The sequence below is a fragment of the Dipodomys spectabilis genome, unplaced genomic scaffold (assembly GCF_019054845.1).
Source record: "Dipodomys spectabilis isolate Male_0828 unplaced genomic scaffold, ASM1905484v1 ptg000233l, whole genome shotgun sequence".
Lineage (NCBI taxonomy): Eukaryota > Metazoa > Chordata > Mammalia > Rodentia > Heteromyidae > Dipodomys > Dipodomys spectabilis.
The window spans coordinates 451,138-474,177 of NW_024870910.1; the positions used below are offsets into that span (position 1 = coordinate 451,138).

Consider the following 23,040-nt stretch of genomic DNA (forward strand, 5'->3'; position numbering starts at 1 on the left):
CTGGTCTCAGCTACAACTCTCCTCCAACACAGCACGGTCCTGGGGGAAACAAAACAAAACAAAACACTACCGTAATAAAAATCTGGCAAGTTCCTGTTATCCCAGGACAAATAGGAATGATCATGGTCCAGGTTGGGTCAGGCCAAAAAAAAAAAAGAAGACAGTCTCAACAGAAGCCAGAGAGAGTGTGGAATAGCTCTGTTTGGCATGGAAACATCTAAATATCTCTAGTCCATCCACAGTCTATGGGAAACTTCAGAGCCAAACTTCCAGACTGAAGGTAACCATGACATTTAGTCTGAATTTGACCTGCATTTTTTTCTTCTGCTGCTGCTGGTCCTGGGGTTTGAACTCAGGGCCTGGGTGCTGTCCCTGAAATCTTGTTTGTTTGGTTTTTATATTTTTGCTCAAGGCTCATGCTCTACCACTTGAGCCACAGCTCCATTTTTTGGCTCTGTGTGTGTGTGTGTGTGTGTGTGTGGTTCACTGGAGATAAGAATCTCCTGGACTCTCCTGTCCAGGCTGGCTTTGAACTGCAATCCTCAATCTCAGCCTCCTGTGTAGCTAGGGTTACAGGCATGAGCCAATGGCACCCAGCCAATGAGGGCTTTTGTTGTTGTTGTTTGTTTGTTTGCTGGGAATGAGAAGGATCTAGGTTTGGCACCAGCCCAGGCAGAAAAGTTTGCAAGACCTCCTTTGAACCCAAAGTTGGGCACCTCCTGTGGGTAGTTAAAATTGGAGGGGGGGGGGGGGCGGTGTTCGTGGTACCAGGCTAGCCTAAGCAGAAAAGTCCAGGAGCCTCCATCTCCACAGCTTGATGCGGTGCTGAGGGCCTGTGATTCTAGAGACAATAGGAAGCCTAAAAGTAGAGGAAATGCTGCTTCAGGGCACACCCAGCCAGAAAGCCAGCGCTGGTCCCTAAATACAACCAGCAAAAAACAGGAGTGGAAGCCTGACTCAGCAGGAGTGCACCAACCTAACATACAAGGCCTGAATTCAAATCCTTCGTACAGACAAACACACACACACACACACACACACACACACACACACACACACACACACACAACTTTAAGGACTTGAGTTCTCTGCTACTTCAACTCTCCCTACCCCCAATAACTCGGCACTCCAGAAAAAAAAACAAAACAGATCAGAAGAGGAACTGGCCTATGCCAGCCCAAGCAGCCACAGTGAAGCTTGCCAGATGTTGTAGCCACCCTACCAGAGACAGGACTTAGCCCTGTTTCCCTTCACAGCAAAGGAGACACTGAGTGCCTCTTTGCTCCCATCCCTTATGCCTCAAAGGACAGCCAGGAACCACCAAGCCATTAAAGGCACTCTAAAGTAAGCCTTAGGAAAACTAAACGGGAAAATCGGTCCTGGAGCAAAGCAGAAAATGTATGGAATTTCTATTCCAAGCCCTCGGGCAGAAATGCAGAAAGAAGCCAGAAAAAAATCAGACACACATTAACAAAAATAAAATACTACAACACTTTAGTAGAGCGCAGGGAAATAAACCCTGATTGAGGTGCAAAACACCTGGTCAGCTGCGAAGTAGGACTTCCCAGAGAACCTGGAATCAGCTGTACCGCCTTGCATCAAAACAGAAGGAAATGAACCAATTAGCGATTCACATTCACCTGTGCTGGGGTCCCAGACAGAGCCTGAACCAACTCTCAGATTGTTTATAGACAATGTTCGGCATAATGATTTACACCTGGTTCCTCTTAGCTTAATGTTATTGAACTGACCATCCAGCTGGGTGGGGGCTATGGGACCAGGAAAGTAGGGAAAACCCCAAGAACAATGATCACATAGCCCAAACCCAGGTGGATGGCTTCCAAGCAGCTCTTTCTCTGTCTTCTGTGACAGAGAAAGGACCCTGGCTGTTGCACGTGGGTGGCCCCTGGCCTCTTGATCTCCCCCAACCCTCGACTCCTTTCCCTCCTTTGTGTCACCCCATTTCTCTTGGCAAAACTTTATGCAAGTAAGCACTGTGCTCAGACCTGACCTTGAACCTCCATCCTCAGATCCTCAGCCTCCTGAATAGCTAGGTTTCCAAGCGTGAGCCACCAGCCCCCCACACTCCCATACTATGGCTTTTATTTTTATTCTTTCTTAAATAGAGGAGAGGTGCTTCCACAGTGGCTCTTCACCACGTACTAACCACAGAGGGCCAAGAAAGTCAGAATGCCCAAGGGACACACAGACCTCCTTCCAGAAGATTCAAAGAGAGCCAGAGTATAGCCTACAGCCCTCAGTGCTGGTCCTCCCAAAGCCAACCACCCTCATCATCCTTCTTCAATGAAGAACATCTTGGGAAGATGGTTTCACTGATTTTCAGAGTCAAAGGGCAAGCATCATTATCAGCAGCACTATCAGCATCGGCATCCATACCAGCATCTGTATCAGCATCTGTATCCATGCCAACATTCATATCAATCTGCATCAGTATCTGTGTCAGGATCCATACCCACATCAGTAGCATCCATATCCACATCTGTATCAGCATCAGGACCAGTCTCAGAATCCCTGTCCACATCTGTGTAGCATCAGGACCAGTCTCAGAATCCCTGTCCACATCTGTGTAGCATCAGGACCAGTCTCAGAATCCCTGTCCACGTCTGTGTAGCATCAGGACCAGTCTCAGAATCCCTGTCCACATCTGTGTAGCATCAGGACCAGTCTCAGAATCCCTGTCCACATCTGTGTCAGCACCAGGACCAGTCTCAGAATCCCTGTCCACATCTGTGTCAGCATCAGGACCAGTCTCAGAATCCCTGTCCACATCTGTGTCAGCATCAGGACCAGTCTCAGAATCCCTGTCCACATCTGTGTAGCATCAGGACCAGTCTCAGAATCCCTGTCCACATCTGTGTAGCATCAGGACCAGTCTCAGAATCCCTGTCCACATCTGTGTCAGCATCAGGACCAGTCTCAGAATCCCTGTCCACATCTGTGTCAGCATCAGGACCAGTCTCAAAATCCCTGTCCACATCTGTGTAGCATCAGGACCAGTCTCAGAATCCCTGTCCACATCTGTGTAGCATCAGGACCAGTCTCAGAATCCCTGTCCACATCTGTGTCAGCATCAGGACCAGTCTCAGAATCCCTGTCCACATCTGTGTCAGCATCAGGACCAGTCTCAGAATCCCTGTCCACATCTGTGTAGCATCAGGACCGGTCTCAGAATCCCTGTCCACATCTGTGTCAGCATCAGGACCGGTCTCAGAATCCCTGTCCACATCTGTGTAGCATCAGGACCAGTCTCAGAATCCCTGTCCACATCTGTGTCAGCATCAGGACCAGTCTCAGAATCCCTGTCCATATCTGTGTAGCATCAGGACCAGTCTCAGAATCCCTGTCCACATCTGTGTAGCACCAGGACCAGTCTCAGAATCCCTGTCCACATCTGTGTAGCATCAGGACCAGTCTCAGAATCCCTGTCCGCATCTGTGTCAGCATCAGGACCAGTCTCAGAATCCCTGTCCACATCTGTGTCAGCATCAGGACCAGTCTCAGAATCCCTGTCCACATCTGTGTAGCATCAGGACCAGTCTCAGAATCCCTGTCCACATCTGTGTCAGCATCAGGACCAGTCTCAGAATCCCTGTCCACATCTGTGTCAGCATCAGGACCAGTCTCAGAATCCCTGTCCACATCTGTGTAGCATCAGGACCAGTCTCAGAATCCCTGTCCACATCTGTGTATCATCAGGACCAGTCTCAGAATCCCTGTCCACATCTGTGTAGCATCAGGACCAGTCTCAGAATCCCTGTCCACATCTGTGTCAGCATCAGGACCAGTCTCAGAATCCCTGTCCACATCTGTGTCAGCATCAGGACCAGTCTCAGAATCCCTGTCCACATCTGTGTCAGCATCAGGACCAGTCTCAGAATCCCTGTCCACATCTGTGTCAGCATCAGGACCAGTCTCAGAATCCCTGTCCACATCTGTGTAGCATCAGGACCAGTCTCAGAATCCCTGTCCACATCTGTGTATCATCAGGACCAGTCTCAGAATCCCTGTCCACATCTGTGTAGCATCAGGACCAGTCTCAGAATCCCTGTCCACATCTGTGTCAGCATCAGGACCAGTCTCAGAATCCCTGTCCACATCTGTGTAGCATCAGGACCAGTCTCAGAATCCCTGTCCACATCTGTGTATCATCAGGACCAGTCTCAGAATCCCTGTCCACATCTGTGTAGCATCAGGACCAGTCTCAGAATCCCTGTCCACATCTGTGTCAGCATCAGGACCAGTCTCAGAATCCCTGTCCACATCTGTGTAGCATCAGGACCAGTCTCAGAATCCCTGTCCACATCTGTGTCAGCATCAGGACCAGTCTCAGAATCCCTGTCCACATCTGTGTAGCATCAGGACCAGTCTCAGAATCCCTGTCCACATCTGTGTAGCATCAGGACCAGTATGGGTTTCCCTATCAGCATCACTCTCAGTATCAGCATCAGTGTCCCACAGGACTCGCACCAGGACCCCTCGCAGGAACAAACTCCACAGATGCCCAAGTCTCTCATGGAAAATCTTGCAGTATTTACCCAGAAACTACACCACACACCCACCCCCCCCCCCCCCACACACACAGTGTGTATTGGCAGCGATGGCAACTGAACCCAGGATCCTGCTCGTGCCAGGCAAACACTCTAGCATGGAGCAGACGGCCCAGCACCCTTCCTCCATGCCTCGGCGCTCGGTGGCACAGGGCACCTGCTACCATGAATGCGATCTACTGCACTGCTTCGAAAAGGATGACAAGAAAGAAGTCTGTTCGCTCAGAGCGGAGATGCAGGTTTTCTCGGAGTGTTTTCCGGCCATGGGTTGGAATCGGGGTGGGGGGGGGGTTGGAATCGGGGTGGGGGGGTTGGATGGACCTGGCACAGAGCCTGCGTTTCTTATTCACACCCCACCGCTGTCAAAGTCATCGCGGCCGCCATCCTTTCTGCCAAAAGGCCGAAGACATCACAGCGTCGAAGGCGCCCAGGGCCAATGAAGAAGTTCCCTTCCCACGGCTACCAGGTAAGCGGCTGGGGTTAGGGTCGCTGCTGTGCCCCGGAGCCTGGCGCACGGTGCGCGCGCCGCAGAACCCGCTGGGATGACTGCGCGGGTCCTAGGAGGCCAAACCGAGTTGGCGGGAACCGAAACCACGCGGACGTGCATTCTTCCCACCCGGGTAGCTTTTCAGCTGGGTCCGATGCATGTCTCTCCACACCCCCCACACCCCTGTTAGGTTGATCCACCCCTTGGGTGAAGAGCTAAGGTCGGGGAAGAGAAGCGAGCTGTGTTCTCCAGAAGCCAGGAAGAAAATGGAGCTGGTTCCCCGGTCTGCCCTCTGCCGGCTGGTGCGGCCCACTGCAGCCTCCGCGCCCGCCAGACAGACCGGAGCACAATGCCTGTGAAGTAATGCTACCAATCGGAGCAACAGATGTGTGCAGACGCCCGGCCAGGCGGCCTCCCACCGCGCCCGCCTGCCGCGCGCCCCGCTGGATTCGAACACCCGCAGCCGCCACCCCCGCGGGCTCCAGCTCTCCTCCCCGCTGCAGGACGCAGCCTCTGAGGCTTGAAACACGCGCTGGACATGGTCCCTGGGGAGGACCCGGGTCATCCCCTGCGGCCTTCGCGGGGGCCCAGGAAGACAAAGCCACCCCCCAACTGCAGAGGGAAAGAGAGAAAGAGGTCAGGGAAGCAACGCGGGGCAGAGCGGGTGGTGGTGGTTGCTGTTTGCCTTTTCCTTCGTCTTCTTCAGAACTCAAGAGCAAATAGCAGACATTCGAGACACAGACTCGGCTTGGCTTCCCGAAGTGGAATGAAAACGCCAGAGTTTGGTCCTAAGCCTTTGCCTGTTCACTGTAAACCAAGTGTAGTTGTAAGTGCCAAGGTTTGCCAGACCCCGGGCGCTTCGATAGATAGATAGATAGATAGATAGATAGATAGATAGATAGATAGATAGATAGATAGATAGATAGATAGATAGATAGATAGATAGATAGATATAGAATATTATGTAGTATATATTATATTATATAGTATTATACATTATTGTAGTATATATTATATCTCTCTTCGGCATCTCTCCTTCCCGTTCTCTGTGCATTCTTTTTCAATACGGCGCGGGGCTGGGGACGGACAAAGCAATGCAACTTGCATCCAAACAGTACAAAATATTGTTGCTGATTCCTTTTAAGCCAAAAATGGGCCCTGGACTGTAAATCAAACAAGAAGCACTCGACGAACAGAGATTCCTGCGCGTCTCTGCCAGGCAGGGTCCTCCGATTTGCTGCTCAAGAGCTTAAAAGAAAGAAAAATTTCAAATACAAAATACTAACCAAAGAAGATCGGTCATCCTGGCGGCCTGGGCGCCGCGCACACTGCCCGCCCTGGGCGGGGGGGTGGGGGGGCAACTCCCCTAGGCCGTGTCAGGGAGCGGCGAGGGGGTGAGGGGGACCCCACGGCCCCCCGCGGGCCTGGACACACACACACACCCGCCCCGGGCTCGGGCTGCGGCGCCCGGGGGAGGCGCGCGCTGACCACGGCCGCCGCACTGGCCCGGGGTTCGGATCCCACCTCCCCGCTTCGGATGCGGCCGTCCGCCCCAGCCGGGCTGTGTCCCCAGCGCACTGAGACCCCCCCCCACCCGCGAGCCCGCGACCCGCGGCCGCCCGGGGCGTCCGATCGATCGCTTGCCACCCTCGCGGGCGGCCAGGGACCCGCACCCGCGTTCTGCGTCCGAAGAAAAGTAACTCCGGGGCTGAGCGCGGTGGGGACGGGGGACGCGATGCCCCCGAGCGCGGGTCGGAGCCGGTCCCCGGAGTTCATGCCGCCCCCCTGAGTGCTGAACTTGCGCCTCGCGCCGCGGCCGCTCCGCCCTGCGCCTGGCGGCCCCCGCGCGCCCGCGCCCCGGCCCCCGCGGGCCGCACGCACTCACCGAGAAGCCGGCCCAGAAGGGGCAGGAGTGGCGGACGCGGGCCGAGGTGGTGAGCGCCAGGGCGGCGAAGCTGACGGCCACGATGACACATCCCAGCGCCATCTGCGTGGCCCCGAGCGCCAGCACGATGCGGGAGCGGCCCGGGCACTGGCGCAGGCGGGACAGGCTGCGGGGCCAGGCGGCCGGGCGCGGGGCTCGGGGGCCGCCGGCCGGAGGCATCGCGCCGCCCGCCGGGGGGGGGGGGGATCCTCACGCCGCTGCCCGCTCCCGCCCGGCCCCGGGCGCGCCGAGGCTCCGGGGCAAGTTGCCGGGGACGCGGGGAGGCTGAGGCGGCCGCACGCGGGGACCGGGACCCGGCGGAGCCGGGCGGGGAGCCGGGCGCCCGCAGCCCCGGCCGATGCCCGCGCCCATGCCGCCGCGCCGCGCCGCGCTGCGCCCTCGCCCGCCCGCCCGCCCCGCGCGCTCCCCGGGCCGAGCGCGGGCGCGAGCCGCCGCCGCTGCCACCGAGCCGGGCGCGAGCCCCCGCCGCCCCCGATCCCCGGGCGCGAGCCGGGACGGGCGGGGGACGCGGCGGCGACGGGGCGGCCCCGCGATCGCGGCGCGGACCCGGGCGCGGGGGGAGGAGGCGGGGGCGGGGGACCGGGGACGCGCGGCGCCTGCCCCGCACCTGCCCGGGTCCCCGCGCCCCGCAGGTGCCCCCGCCCTTCGCTGGCCCGCAAAGTCAAAAGTTGGGACTTTTCAAAGCGACCGGAAAAGCCGGGGCGCCGGCGGCGGCTCGCGCAGGTCACCCCCGCTACCCGGGAGGCTGAGATCTGAGGATCACGGTTCGAAGCCAGCCCTGGGAAAGATAAGTCCCGGTGACTCTTCTGTCTAAGGAATCACCAGAAACCAGAAGTGGGCCTGGGCAGGTGGCTCCGTGGTAGAATGCTTGCCTTGCATGCAGAAGGTCCTGGGTTCGATTCCTCAGCACCACATAAGCAGAAAAAGCCGGAAGTGGTGCTTGTGGCTCAAGTGGTAGAGAACTCGCCTTGAGCTGAGCTGAGGGACAGCGCCCAGACCCACAATGAAAGGAAAGAAGGAAGGAAGGAAGGAAAAGAGAGAGACAGAGAGAAAAGAAAGCAGAAGTGGAGCTGTGGTGCAAAGTGATAAAAATGCTAACCTTGAGCTAAAGAGCTCAGGACAGTGCCCAGGTGCTGAGTTCAAGCCCCCTGACCTACCCCCCCCAAAAAAAAGTAGGGGGTAGGAATGTAGAAAAGCTGGAAGTAAAGGGTTGTGGCTCAAGTGGCAGAGTACTAACTAGCCTTTAACAAAAGAAGTTCTGGAACAGCGCCCACATCCTGAGTTCAAGCCTCCATGACTAAAAAGAATTAATAACTAAACAAATAAATGCATGTGACTGAGCAAAACGAAGTGAAATACACCGGCCTTCAGCTGCCCAAGGCCGCCCACCCCCACCCCCACTCTCTGGCCAACAGGGTCTGGATTAGGAAGCATTGCTCAGACCACTAAGGCAGCTTGGAAATGTCCATTGAATCCCTCGGCGGCCCTTTTGATGGCACAAAGTGAGCACTGCTTGTGTTGGAAAGGGGGCCAGAAATCTCACAAGTTGGTGCTGGCGGCTCACGCCTGTCATCCTAGCTACTCAGGAGGCTGAGATCTGAGGATCACAGTTCAAAGCCAGCCTGGTCAGGAAAGTATGTGAGACTCTTATCTACAATTAACCACACACACACACACACACACACACACAGAGCCAGAAGTTGAGGCAGGGCTCAAGTAGTAAATCACCAGCCTTGAGCAAAAAAAGCTAAGGGACAGTGCTCTGAGTTCAAGCCCCAGGATTGGCACCAAATAAAAAAGGAACAGAAATGGCAGGTCCCTTCAGAAGACCGTTCTTTGTGGGGTCTAGCAGGATATAAGGAGCACCTAGTTGGATCAGAAACAGGGAGATGCTTTCTCTCTCTCTAAAAAAAAATACATATCAATTGCTGGTGCTTGAAATTTCCCCTTAGAGATATTGATTCTTTTGAGACTTGAAGGCCTCTATTAAAATGTAAATTCTCCTTGGAGGGGCAATAGCTCAAGCCTTTATCAGCCAACACCTTATTGTGAATTGGATTTATTTTCCAATTTAATGGGATGGTCCATGGGAGGAACAGAGGTTGGGGAATTCCACAGATAAAGAAGCCAGACCTCAAAATGCTGGCCTGTAGCCAAACACTGGCCCCCTCTCTTCTTCATAAAAAGGACTAAGCCCCTAGTGGGCATTGTTTAAAGCACTGGATACAAATTTCAATATCCTGAAGACATTTTCTTTTTTTTCTTTCTTTTTTTTTTTAAAATTTAATTTAATTTTATTTGTGAACATACTGTACAGAGGGGTTACAATTACATGGGCAGGATAATGCATACATTTCTTACCAAGCATTGCAGCCTCCTCCTTTGTTTACCCTTCACCTCCCTTCCCATCCTCCCCCCTCCCCCCCCCAATCCCAATCCTTCTCCTTCCCCCCTTCCCCCCCCCCCCCCCACCGACACTGTAAAGCTCGTTTGGGACATGACAACTTGTACTTCTCATTGTTGCAACAGGTCCACCTGTATCCTTAAACAACTGTTTTTTCTTTCTTTTTTTTTTTTTTGGTTGGTTGTGGGGCTTGAACTCTGGGCCTGGGCACTGTCCCTCAGCTCTTCAGCTCAAGGCGAGCACTCTACCACTTGAGCCACAGCACCACTTCTGGTTTTCTCAGTGGTTTATTGGAGATAAGAGTTTCATGGACTTTTCTGCCCAGGCTGGCTTTGAACCATGATCTCAGATCTCGCCTCCTGAGTAGCTAGTTTTACAGGGGTGAGCCACCGGCGCCTGGCTTAGTATCATCTCATAAAGTCATATGTACACAGCTTTTGAGCTTTTCTGCTCATCTGATAAAATTATCCTAGATGTATACTAATTATTGCAAATGAGGGAAACCATGGAGAAAAAAAACAATAGAGAAAAAGACCAAACTGTATAGAGGGTCTAATGAAAGCCTCTTTTTCCCAAAAGTTGGAGTTCATGTTAATATGCTTAATATGCTTCCTTGCACTAAGCGTTCAGGATCTTGAGATCCCCTGTTTAGAGTATCTTCTACATAGACTAGTTATTACAGATGAGCGAGATCATGTGATCTGCTTTTCTTTGGGTCTGGCTTACTTAATATAATTTTTTCCATTTCTTTCCATTTCCTTATGAATGGAACAATGTCATTCTTTCTGATGGAAGCATAGAATTCCATTGCGTATATGTACCACATTTTCTTGATCCATTCGTCTACGGAAGGGCATTTGGATTGACATTCTTTTCTTCTCTTCAGGAAACATCCACAAACAAAGCAAACAAAATCCCTGACTTAAAGAGAGAGGAAAGCTGAGCTCAGTGGCTCGTCTGTAATCCTAGCTACTTGGGGTGGTGGAGATCAGGAGGATTGTGGTTCTTCTCCAGGCCAGGCAAAAAAGTCCTGGAGACCGCCATTTCAACCCATAAAAACCCAGTGTGGTGGCGCAAGCCTGTGATGCCAGCTGTATGAGAAGGGTGAATGGGGAGAGGGTAAGCTGGACTGGCCAGGGATAGAGTGGTAGAGTGCTAGCCTTGAGCTGAAGAGCTGAGGGACAGCGCCCAGGCCGAGTTCAGGCCCCACAACAGACAAAACAAACAAACAAAAAACCCAGTGTCACATGACCTTGTCCATGGATGCCCAAAAGAGCTCGATGTATAACGGAAGTGGACCCCCCCCCCCCCCCCACACACACCAGCTCCCCTGCTCATCCACCAGCCCTGGAGCAAACGCACTTATCGCCTTTGGAGGCTGGAAGTGTACCGGAATACCTGCACGTGGAGAGACTGACAGGTGGGACACAGCCACTTTCCTTGTCCCTTGAGTCACGGGGGGGGGGGGGGTCACTGGATGACTAACTGAGGGACAAGAAGCTAGAGAGAAGAGGGAGCCTCGAAACACATCTTCCTTCCAGATTCTGCGCGGAGGTTTAAGTGCGATCGTGAATATTATTAGAAGAGCATTTTGCATGCGCCAGTGCCCTTTCAGAAAGCTGGGTTGCATGGCTGCATTCCTAACAAGTTCTTAAAAGACAGGTGTCATTCCACCAGCCATCCTCCTGGACCCCTGACACGGTACTTGGCAGATAATTGTACTCTTATTTATTCAGTCTAATTCTGTACCCTAAATGCTGGGCCCCGGTGGGATGTTTCCCCCCTTCCCAGCTGCTACGGACTACAATTTTGCGACGGTCCCTTGAGAAATCAGTGCTGGTGGATGGTGGGGGAAGGGTAATGAGGTTAAGAAGGAAGTTCTGGTTAAGTTATTTCAACTCACACTATTAAACCGGGTTATTAGAAATCTACATATTGTAATGATTTCATTAGAATAAGCAGTTATTCATATTCATACACACTGACTCAAGCAAAGTTACACATGAAAGAAATGATTTTGCCTTTAGGTTAAAAAAAAAAAAAACCTATCAAAATTATGAGCCAAGCCACAGGAGACTTTATCATCCTCATCCATCAACGGAGCAGGAAATAATGAAGTTAAATTTATCATTTGGTTTTGAAAAAGGAGAGCCACCTTCACCCAGAACAACTTCATTGACTTTTTTTTTTTTTGCCAGTCCTGGGGCTTGAACTCAGGGCCTGGGCACTGCCCCTGCGCTTCCTCAAAGCTAGCACTCTATCACTTGAGCCACAGCACCACTTCCGGCTTTTTCTTCTTCTGTGGTACTGAGGAATTGAACCCAGGGCTTCATGCACTCTACCACTGAACCACCTTCCCAGCCCTGACTTTTTTTTTTTTAAAGCAAGGTGCCTGTAAACATAGCCACTCAGGAGGCTGAGAGCTAAAGGATTGCTGTCTGAGATCAGCTCCAGCAGAAAAGACTGAAGGAAGCCGGACGCCCGTGGCTCACATCTGCAATCCTAGCTGCTCAGGAGCTGAGATCTGAGGACTGTGGTTCAAAGCCTGCCCGGACAGGAAAGCCCATGAAACTCTTCTCTCCAATGAACCACCAGAAAACCAGAAGTGGCGCTGTAGCTCAAGTGGTAGAGTGCTAGCCTTGAGCTGAAGAGCTGAGGGGCAGCGCCCAGGCCCAGAGTTCAAGCCCCATGACCGACCCAAAAAAAAAAAAAAAAAGACTGAGGGATTCCCTCTTTTATCTCTTTTATATAACCAGCAAAAAGCAGAAGGTGTGGATCAAGTGGTTTAAAGCACCAACCAAGCATGGAAGCTGATTAAGCAATAGAATAGAAAAAATAAACTTCTATAAAAAAGCAAACAAAGAAACAAACAAAAAACTAAAGCTAACATCATGGTTAATGGTGAGCAACTGTGTGCTTTGTTCCTAGGATGAGAGAGAAGGCGAGAATCTTCATCTCACTTCATTCAACGTGGCACGGGAAGTTCCAGCCACTGTGATAGGGCATGAAAAAAAGAAATAAATCATGTACACATTGGCAAGGAAGGAACAAAATATCCCTATTTGCAGATGCATGTCCATCAGTGTAAATAAAACCCCAAGCACCTGACAGAAAAATCTGTAGGACTAGCCAGTGAGTTCAGTAAGGCCACAGGCACCAGATCAACACAGGGGAAATCAAGGGAGTTTTCTACCTGGTAACAAACACATAGACCCTGAAACAAAAGCACAATGTCACTGGCCAGGGTCCAGTGGCTCGTGTCTGTCATCCTGGCTCCTCAGGAGGCTGAGATCTGAGGATCACAGACTAGGCAGAAAAGTCCTAGAGCATCTGTGTCCAAATAAGTAGCCAAAAAAATCGGACTGGAGCTGTGACTCAAGTGGTAGAACACCAGGTATGAGTGAAAAGGCTGAGCAGAAGGTTGAGCTATACTACTGGCACCAGATAATAATGATAAAGGGTTGGAGGTGTGGCTTTGATGGTAGAGTGCCAGCCAAGGAGCTAAAGCATCAGATACCAAATTCAAGTCCTACTCCTGGACCGACAACAAGAGTAGCCAGCTCATAATATTTCTGTCTCAACTTCCCAAGTATTGGATTTACAGGCTTGTGCACCCTACTGGGAGGAACTGTACACTCTGATTGAATTTCAAAGGAGGTGAATTATATTTCAATAGCCTGCTCTTTTGTGAGGGGAAAGTCCAGTGGCTTAAACTTGGGGCCTCTCTCTCCTTCAGTTTCTTGCTCTGGTGCTCTAGCATTTGAGCCATGGCTCTAATCTGGCATTTTGATGGTTAACTGGAGATTGAGTTTCACAGACTTTTCTGCCCAGGCTGGCTTGGAAATGCGATCCTCCCGATCTCAGCCTCCTGAATAGCTAGTACTATAGGCATGAATGACTAGCACCTGGCTAGGGCTGCTATTTTTTTTAAGACCAAATTAGAAGAAAGTATATTATGTATTGGTCTCTACTCTGACAAGGACACCTGGCTTTGGCTGTTTTTCAGAGCAAGTTGAACAAGGGGAAGAGCAAATGCAAAATCTTATCTCCAATAAGCTACTCAGAAAGAAAGCCTGAAGTAGAGCCATGGCTCAAGTGGTAGAGCGCTAGCCTTGAGCAAAAAGAGCTCAAGGCTAGCGCCCAGGCCCAGAGTTCAAGCCCCAGGACTGGCAAAAACAAACAAAAGCAAAAAGAACTAGACTGAAGAGTTCCAGCCACGATCAAGAAAGATGAGTGTGAGGACCTGAGTTCAAGCCCTGATATCAGTGTGCACACATGCACACGCACACACACACACACACACGTGCATGTGAGTGTACTGCAGCACTGACCACGCCCCTGATTTGTTGGAATTAAGAGCATGCGTGGCTGAGCGCCAAGCAGCTCTCCTTGGGGACAGTGACGTGAGCATTCCTCCACACAGTGGGTTCATGCTCTGCCTCTTGGCCTGGCCCCCCATTTGTCTCCCCTGCCCCCATCCTAAGTCCACAACCCTCTACCCTCCAGGAACTCAGACACTTCCAGTTTTGAGACCACTCAGATCCCTGACATGTGCGACTCAACGATGCTTCTTTCTGTGTGACTTGAACCTCTGTCTGGAAGTTTCTATGAGCACACTTCCAAGATAAGGACTTGGAAGCCAGGGGGGAGCTCTTTCTTCTAGAACTCTGCTCACATTCAATTCCCTCTGCCTTCATCACCTCTTCATTTCTTTCATGTACTTTCATCGTTGTTGGCCACCTCTTCCTTTCCGTTACCCGTAGTCATCAAATGCCACCCGTGTGTCACTGCGAAGCAAAGGGGCTGGCCATGGAATGACAGTAAGAGATGTGAGGCCCGTGTCTGTGGCCTGGGGATGAAATTCTATGATTGGTCAGTGATGGCGCATGCGTGTGTGTGCGTGTGTCTGTGTGTCTGTGTCTGTGTGTGTGTGTGTGTGTGTGTGCTATTTACATGTGGCCTTCTATGAGTTTTGTACTGTGCACTGAGTCACAGTTCACATGTGTGGTAACTGAAATCTGAACCGAGTTGTTGAGAGACTGGTGTTAGTAAAGCCAACCATGGTAACTGAATTTCATGCATATCAGAACCATACAAATCTAAGCGTGCAGTGTGTATATTTTGTCTTCATGGGTCCAATGTGAGTCCCGAGAGAGCAGGAACTGGACTCAAGATGTCATTGGCACATACCCTTGCCCTCACTCAAAGAACCAAAGTACTTTGCATTACCCCAGAGCCAGGCACGCTAGCCCATGCCTGTCATCTTAGCTACCAGGAGGCTGGGAGCTGAGGGTCACAGTTCCAAACCAGCCAGGGCAGGAAAGTGCATGAGACTCTTATCTCCAATGAACCAGCAAACAGTTGGAAGTGGAGCCTGTGGCTTAAGTGGTAAAGTGCTAGTCTTTAGCACGAAAGCTCAGGGACAGTGCCCAGACCCTGAGTTCAAGCCCCAGGACTGGCAGAGAAAGGGAAGGAGGGAAGGAGGGAAGGAAGGAAGGAAGGAAGGAAGGAAGGAAGGAAGGAAGGAAGGAAGGAAGGGAGGGAAGAAGGAAGGAAGGAAGAAAGGAAGGAAGGAAGGAAGGAAGGAAGCTGGAGAGACTTTGCCTGGCATAATCAATACTATGAGTTTAATCTCCAACACAGCTAATTAGACAGACAGACAAGACAGATAGATACTACACAAATATTTACTGAATTTATATTGGAAACCAGTAGAGTCCACATTTTGTCTGCCTTGGCATATAATTTTCAGACTCCATCTAAAATAAAAAGGGTAACGTGAACACATCATTGTTGAGTTGCACAATCTTTCATCCTAGGGATATCAGCCAAACTCGAATAATAATTGTGTGTCAGTCACCTCAGGATGAAAAACGACAGCTCTGTGTTCTTGTTTGTTCTTCTGTTAAGACTTAGAAAGACACATCCAAATTGCCTGCCCCGCCCACTCCGATGCAAGCCTTTCTTCCTGTGCGGGAGCATCTGTGTGAGTCTGAATTACGCAAAAATGCACAATTTGGCCCTTTCCCCCCATACCTCTCTACATTCTCAATTCTCAGTCCTTTAATTCAGGCCACATGTCACTCAAACCCAGCATAGCAGAGCTCCGACTGCCGAAAAGCACAGAGCTGGAGACCTTCGCAAAACCTCCAACACCGCTGGGTACTGACGCCTCATGCCTGTCATCCTAGCTACTCAGGAGGCTGAGATCTGAGGATTGTGATTGGAAGCCAGCCCAGGCAGGAAAGTCCATGAGACTCTTATCTCCAACAAACGACCAGAAAACTGGAAGTGGCACTGTGGCTCAAATGGTAGAGCTCTTGCCTTGAGCTGAAGAGCTCAGGGACAGCACCCAGGCCCAGAGACCAAGCCCCACAACCAACTAAAAGAAAAACCTCCAGCATGTGCCAACCCTGAAACTCCAAGCAGAGAAGGCCTCCCAAGATTTGAAATTATATATATGATTTTTTTTGTACTGAGCTGCACTTGCTAGGCAAACGTTTTTCCATTGAGCTACATCCCAGCCCTATAGCTAAGATTTTCAAGTCACTCTTTTAGACCTTCAGTCCATCCTATAACTATTGGAATCAAATCTTTTACATTTTTTTTTAAATAACAAAGGATTTATTATCATTTGCAGATGAAATAAATGCACCAATTCATACTCGAAAGGCTTCAAATCTGCCTTGTCTTTTAATTTTTATAAAGCTAGTAAAAGAAACTTTATATAATATTTCACCCCTGAGGAATATTACGAATACACCTGACTGCCAGAATGAAGTTATTTAAAATGATGATGATATTCTTATTTTTGTGTGAAGCACGTGACAATTATAGATTCATTCAAATTTATGAATGTTTGAGTTCTGTAAAACGTTTTTTGAATAAGGAATCTGACTCTTCATACTCACCATTGTTAGAGAATGTCTTTCTTTCAGAGATTGCGGGGGGGAGGAGTCAGTCATCGGGCTTGAACTCAAGGCCTGGGCGATGTCCCTGAGCTCTTTTGCTCAAGGCTGCTGCTCTACCACTTTGAGCCACAACACTACTTCCAGTTTTCTGGTGGTTCCTTGGAGATAAAAGTCTCATGGACTTTACTGCTGGGACTGGCTTTGAACCTTGATCTTCATATCTCAGCCTCTTGAGTAGCAAGGATGACAGGCATCTTCTAGTTTTCTGGGGACTACTTCATGAGCCTCTGGACAGAAAGCTTCTTGCCATGAGTTGCTGGCCATCAGCGTGTTCACTCAGTTCAGAGCCCATCTGATCCACACTGATCCTAACAGTAACTGATCCTCAATTTTTACATCTCATCAAGTTGGCCAAATAGCACTGTACAGAGTCACAAAAGAGAATCTCAGGACACAAAAACAATACGTGCACAGACCTTGGGGCAAGAGAGAGCAAAGGCCAGTGGACAGGAGATTCAAAGGCAGAAGAATCTGGAGACTATCGGACTATCGCGAGATTGTCCAATGATTACAATGATTACAAGGGCACCGTGATGTAATATGGAGCTCTTCCCAGCTGCAGGGTGACAAATGGATGATAGAGTCGTCAGAAAAGTCAGAGGACAGGACATGCTATAGAAACGGCCAGAAGAGAGAAGATGAGATCTGGGTCCTGGCAGTATTATGGGATGTTTTCTTCTTTTCCAATTCTCATTTGTTCATCTACCCCTGTGGTGGAATTTATTCTCTCCTGTGTTTTCCTGGCTCCCTGTCTTTCCCTCTTCCATGCATAGAATTCCTTCAAACCTCTTCTGCAGTGTGGGTTTCATGCTCATGACTTGCTTTTAGATTTTGGTGATCATGGAAGGTTTCTATTTCTCCTTCTATTATGAGAGATAGCTTCACTAGATACATTAATCCAGGCTGACAGTTATTTTCTTTCGAGGCCTGAAATACATCACTCTAGGCCTTCCTTGCTTTAAGAGTTTCTGTTGAAAAATTTACTGTTATACTGATGGGTTTGCCTTTACATGTGATATTTTTTCTTTATTCTTACAGCCTTCAATGTTCTTTCTTTGATTTTGTGTGTTAAGTATTTCAACTAATCCTGTAAATCCTAGAATGTTCTATATAGTTCGTGTTTTGCTTTTTTTTTTTGTCCAGTCCTAGAGCTTGAACTCAGGGCCTGGGCGCAGCCCCTGGGCCTGTTTGTGCTCCAGGTTAGCACTCTACCACTTGAGCCACAGCACCACTTCTGGGTTGTTTTTTTTGGTGGTTAACTGGAGATAAGAGTCTTACATATTTCCTTTCCCTGGCTTGCTCAGATCTCAGCCCTGAGTAGCTAGGATTACAGCTGTGAACCACTAGCGCCTGGCTTTATGTAGTTAGTTGTTGTCGTTTGATTGTTTGACTATAAAATGTCTTTGGGTTGTTCTTTCCCGATCTCACCTTCTGAAAGACTCCTGTACCTCGATGACCTTCTCTTCCTTGAGAGTAATGAGTGGTTCTCTGCTATTGGTCTATTAATGATGTGATCTATGCCTTCAGTTTGGACAGGTTACTCTATGCCCATGACCCCTAGGTTTGGTCTTTTGGTGGAACCCCAGAGGCCTTCATGCTCATGAAATTTCACCCATTTCCTTTCAATTCCTTTCTGATGAAATTGTGGGCTCTTGGGGCAGGGGGTGGTAGAACATGTTTCATACCACTTGCATTTCCCTATTAGGATTTGACAACCAACTCCCAGCATCGGTTGGAAGTTTTGGTAACTGGTACTCTTCCCATTACAGACAGGTCAGGGTAGCAGCCAGGCTGAGGTCCCCGGGGCCGGGGGGACATGATGCAGTGGCCACTTTTACACCTTCTTCGCGGCCTGAGTCTGATCCCCAGCACTGTTTAGAAAAACCAGCTCACGTCTGTTCTGGAAGATTCTGTTAGCACTAGAGCAGCTGCTCTAGTGTACTGGGATCTACTTTTGCCTTCAGAAACTTTACAGCCTGGGTCTTGGCTGTTTCTGCTTTCTCCAAGTAGCTTCTGGCTGGAAGTTCAGAAAGTAGCCAGGCCTGGGAATGAATCTGGAACACAGCAGAGAGTGGGGAGAATGAACAGATCACTGAATTCTGCACCAGCTGGGAAAGAGCTCAGGGGTCTATGTGCTCCGTCTCCTGACCTGGCCTCCCACCCACAGTCCACCTCCCAGTGTGGAGCCATAGGCAGCCTCCATCCCAACTTCCGGTGCGTCTACCATCTTCCTTTATTCTCTTCTGTATATGTTTCATTTCACTCCACTTATATTTTGGATATACATATATATATACATGCACACATATACATATATATATATATATAAACATATCTTTGTCTGAGTCATTTTTAAAAATCAGTTTATTGTTGGGTCTGGTGGCTCGTGCCTGTAATCCTAGCTCTTCAGGAGGCTGAGATCTAAGGATTGTGATTTGAAGCCAGCCTAGGCCAGAAAAGTCTATGCACCAAATTAGCCACCAAACAGCTGGAAATGGAATGGAGCTGTGGCTCCAGTGATAGAGAGCTAGCCTTGAGTGAAAAACCTCAGCAGCAATGCCTGGGACCTGAGTTCAATATCCAGGACATGTGTGTGTGTGTGTGTGTGTGTGTGTGTGTGAGAGAGAGAGAGAGACAGAGAGACAGAGAGACAGAGAGACAGAGAGACAGAGAGACAGAGACAGAGAGGGAGAGACAGAGACAAAGACAGACAAAGAGAGAGAGAGAGAGAGGGAGAGACAGAGACAGACAAACAGACAGAAAGACAGACAGAGAATATGAATTCAGGGCCTTGGTGCTGTCCCTTAGCTTTTCCACCTAAGCCCAGCTCCACTTTCAGCTTTTTGCTGGTTAATTGGAGACAGGAGTCCTACAGACTTTTCTGATTATGGCTTTTTTTCCCCTGATTATGGCTTTGAGCCATGATCCTCAGATCTCAACTTCCTGAATAGCTAGGATTATAGGCATAAGCCACCAGTGCCCAGCTCCATAAAGATTTTTAAAAAGAAAACTGGAGGAGTGGCTCAAGTGGTAGAGCCACACTAGCAAGTGTGAGGCCCTGAGTTTAAACCCCTAGCACTACCAAAAAGACCCCACAAAATTCACCAGCAATGCCATCTTGACAGAAAGGGAGAGCATCTGGCCTATATGCTTGTGCATATGTGTATAGATGCATGTGTATGTGTATTTACATATATGTATATAATACATATATGTGTGTGCATAGATAGATAGATAATCACAGCTCCGAGAATGTTTTGTATATTTCTCAGCTTGCCTGAAATCCTCTGCAGTTTCCTTGCAACCAGCCACCAGGGAGAAGCCCTTGTGCCCTTCTAGAAGACGTGCACTAGAGGAGATAAACACACATTCACCTCAGAGCTGGCCGTTCTGTCAGGGCTCCAGGGCATAGAGATTGTCTTTCTTATTTATCCCACAGGACCTGTTACACTGAAGCTGAATTCAAGGTCACCTTTGCCCACCACCTAGAAGTCTGAAGACCAGGTGCTCAGAGAATTGGTCCCTCCCACTGCTCCTGAAGCGGGGCTGGCATTGCTGGGGCTGGCCCGGATCGGAAGGGGTCGTCCCTTCGAGAATTACACACACACAGCCTTCCTAGATGATGCATCTTTAGTCAGAGGAATTTACAGCATGTGTGCAGACTCCAAGAGCAGACAGAAGCTATAGGTGATGTTGAATCCTCAGTGAGAATACAACCTTTGAGAAGCAGAGATTTCTTCTGGTGACCACACAGGGAGCTCCTAGTTAAAGGCCTGTGGTTACACAGAGTCTGGCCCCAAGGGCACGCTGGTAAGGAACCATGGAGGACAGGCGCTAGCTGGCAGTGCCGGACAAGACCTCAGATAAAGGGGCTGGGTTGGGCCCATTCATGGCTGACGCCCATCACCGTCCTTGGCTTCCACACTGTTCTCAGTACCCCCATTCTGGAAGGACATTCTTCTTTGCTGTTGTTGTTGTTGGTCATGGGGCCTGAACTCAGGGCCTGGGCGATGTTCCTGAGCTCTTTTGCTCAAGGCTACTGGTCTACCACTTTGAGCTATAGTGCCACTTCTGGTTTTCTGGTGAGTCATTGGAGGTAAGAGTCTCACAGGCTTTCCTGCCTGGGCTGGCTTTGAACTGTGATTCTCAGATCTCAGCCTCCTGAGGAGTTAGGATTATAGGCGTGAGCCATGGGCACCCAGCTCTGGGAGGACATTCTTACCCCTGCTACTATCTCAGATCATTACTAGATTGTGTGTCTACTTTTGCTTCAGAGCTAGACATTCTTAGATATTTCTTTCCAAGATATTAGATTGGATCCATTTCTTTGGTTATCAAGTGCATCAATGTCTCACCACCTATGTACTAAAATGTGATGAAGACTCGAGTTGAATGGCGAAAACCTTAATTTTGTTAAAAAGTATACTGCAAGCCAGGTGCTGGTGGCTCACGCCTGTAATCCTAGCTACTCAGGAGGCTGAGATCTGAGGATCAGGGCTGGAAGCCAGCCCAGGGATCATCCATGAGACTTTTATCCTCAATTAACCACCAGAAAAGTGGAAGTGGTGCTGTGGCTCAGGTGGTAGAGTGCTAGCCTCGAGTACAGAGAGGCTCAGGGACAGTGCCCAGGCCCGAGTTCAAGCCCCATGACTTATAAAAGAAAAAAAAAATAGTACACTGCAACTGTTTTTTTTTTTTTCCTTTTCTTTTTTTTTGGTCCAAGATCAAATTCCAACTGGGTCCCTGATGCTTTTGTTCACTGGCTAGCACTCTACCAACTGAGTCAGGCCTCCAGTCCCACATTGCGACTAGGAAAATTTTATTGTTATCATTAAGGCGTTGCACAGAGGGGCTGTCGTTTTATAAGTCAGGTCATTTTTATTTTCTGGACAATGTCACTCCCTCATTGCAACTTTTTTTTTTGGGGGGGGGTTCTGGTTGTGGGGCTTGTACTCTGGGCCTGGGCACTGTCCCTCAGCTCTTCAGCTCAAGGCTAGCGCTCTACCACTTGAGCCACAGCACCACTTCCAGCTTTTTTCTTTTTGCTTATGTGGTGCTGAGGAATCGAACCCAGGGCCTCATGCATGCAAGGCAAGCGCTCTACCACTGAGCCACCTTCCCAGCCCCTCATTGCAACTTCTTAGCCAGAGAAATCCCTGTGAATGTGTGAGTCTTTGACAGGAACTTTTTTCTTTGCCGCGTGCCCAGCCTTTTCCAATACTGAACTGAGATGTTCTCCCAAACACGGCTCCTCTGAGGCCTCCAAAACCGAAGGCGGCCTCACCCTCTGCCCTCAGCTCTCACACATGATGCTCCCAAAGGGGCTCCCAGACCTCGCGGGTCACCAGCCTGTCACAAATCCACCTTCCACTGTCCGGCCTTTCAGAGAGAGGGACAACACTGAGAGCCAAGCTTTCCCCGGAGACCAGAGAGAGGGAGCTGAAAGATGCACCAGAGAGCCACCTAGTCCTGGAAGTCTAGGCCCCATTGATCCACTCAAGTGGAAAAGCGGGGGACATCTTCCAGCTGTCAATATGTTCAGCTCGACAACGTCTTTGGCTCCTGGCCACAGGTGCAATATGTCAACTCCTGCCTTTAATATGGTTTTTCCAGGACTAAGCATTGCACCCAGGGCCTGGCACATGCTAAGCCAGGGCTCTGCCACTGGAGCTACGTCCCCAGCTCCTGCCCTGGTCTTTGAAAGGCCCATGGCTCTTTGCAAGGCCCATTCTGCAGCAGGGAAGAAAATCCAGATGTAGCCTGGACCCAGATCCACACTCTCCCCCTTACAGCCATGGGCTGGATGGGCCGGCCTGGGTCTGGACTTCTGTGGTAAATACTTGGTTTCCAGCCTGTGGGGCTAATTAAAAACTGTATTAGAACTTTTAAGATGTGGGAACTGCCCACAGCCACTGGTGGCTCATTCCTGTAATCCCAGCTACTCAGGAGGCTGAGACTTGAAGATTGAGGTTCAAAGCCAGGCGAGGCCGAAAAGGCCATAGGAGTCTATCTCCCATAAATCAGCAAAAAGCCAGCTGGAGGTGTGGCTCAAGTGGTAGAACACCAGCCTTGAATAAGAACACAGACTGAGAATGTGAGGCCCTTAATTTAAGAGAGAAAGAGAGAGAGAGAGAGATCTAGTTGGAGGAAGCTGTCACTGAGGAATAATGGGACAGAGCAGCGCCAGCCCTTCTGTCACATGATTCTTGTCATAATATTCTACCTCTACCTTGCCCAAAGCCACACAGGACCAGGACTAAGGATTGTCCTGGATGATGGACTGAGACCTCCAAAACCATGAATCCAAATTAACCTTTTCTCCTCCTAAGTTGTTTATCTCATGAATGGAAAGCTCACTAACCCAGGACCAGAGAGTCTGGGTTTCCCAGACTTTCAAACTAGGAAACACTGCAGGCCTGTGTCACACACACACACACACACACACACACACACACACACACACACACACACACACACACACACACACACACACACAGTCTCCCAGGGAGCAATAACAAGGGGGCGGGGCCAAGGCACACCTCACTTGTAGGAGGAGCCATAGACAAACCACGCCCACCCAGGGCCTCCCAGGCTGGTCTTGCTGCACTTCTGCTGTTGAACCAGGTCAGCTGATTCTGACCACCTGACCTGGGCCAAGCCATTTG

The 23,040-nt window shown here is 50.0% G+C and overlaps 1 protein-coding gene across 3 annotated transcripts in view; it reads right to left on the reverse strand.

The window, feature by feature from the left end:
• Positions 1–7,159, reverse strand: part of Fam189a1 (family with sequence similarity 189 member A1) — a 151,483-nt gene extending 144,324 nt beyond the window's left edge. For all 3 annotated transcript variants that reach the window (XM_042698555.1, XM_042698554.1, XM_042698553.1), the window contains exon 1: positions 6,941–7,159. In XM_042698555.1, coding sequence (XP_042554489.1) covers positions 6,941–7,159 — 219 coding nt within the window. The remainder of the gene's footprint in view (positions 1–6,940) is intronic.
• Positions 7,160–23,040: the final 15,881 nt, after the last annotated feature.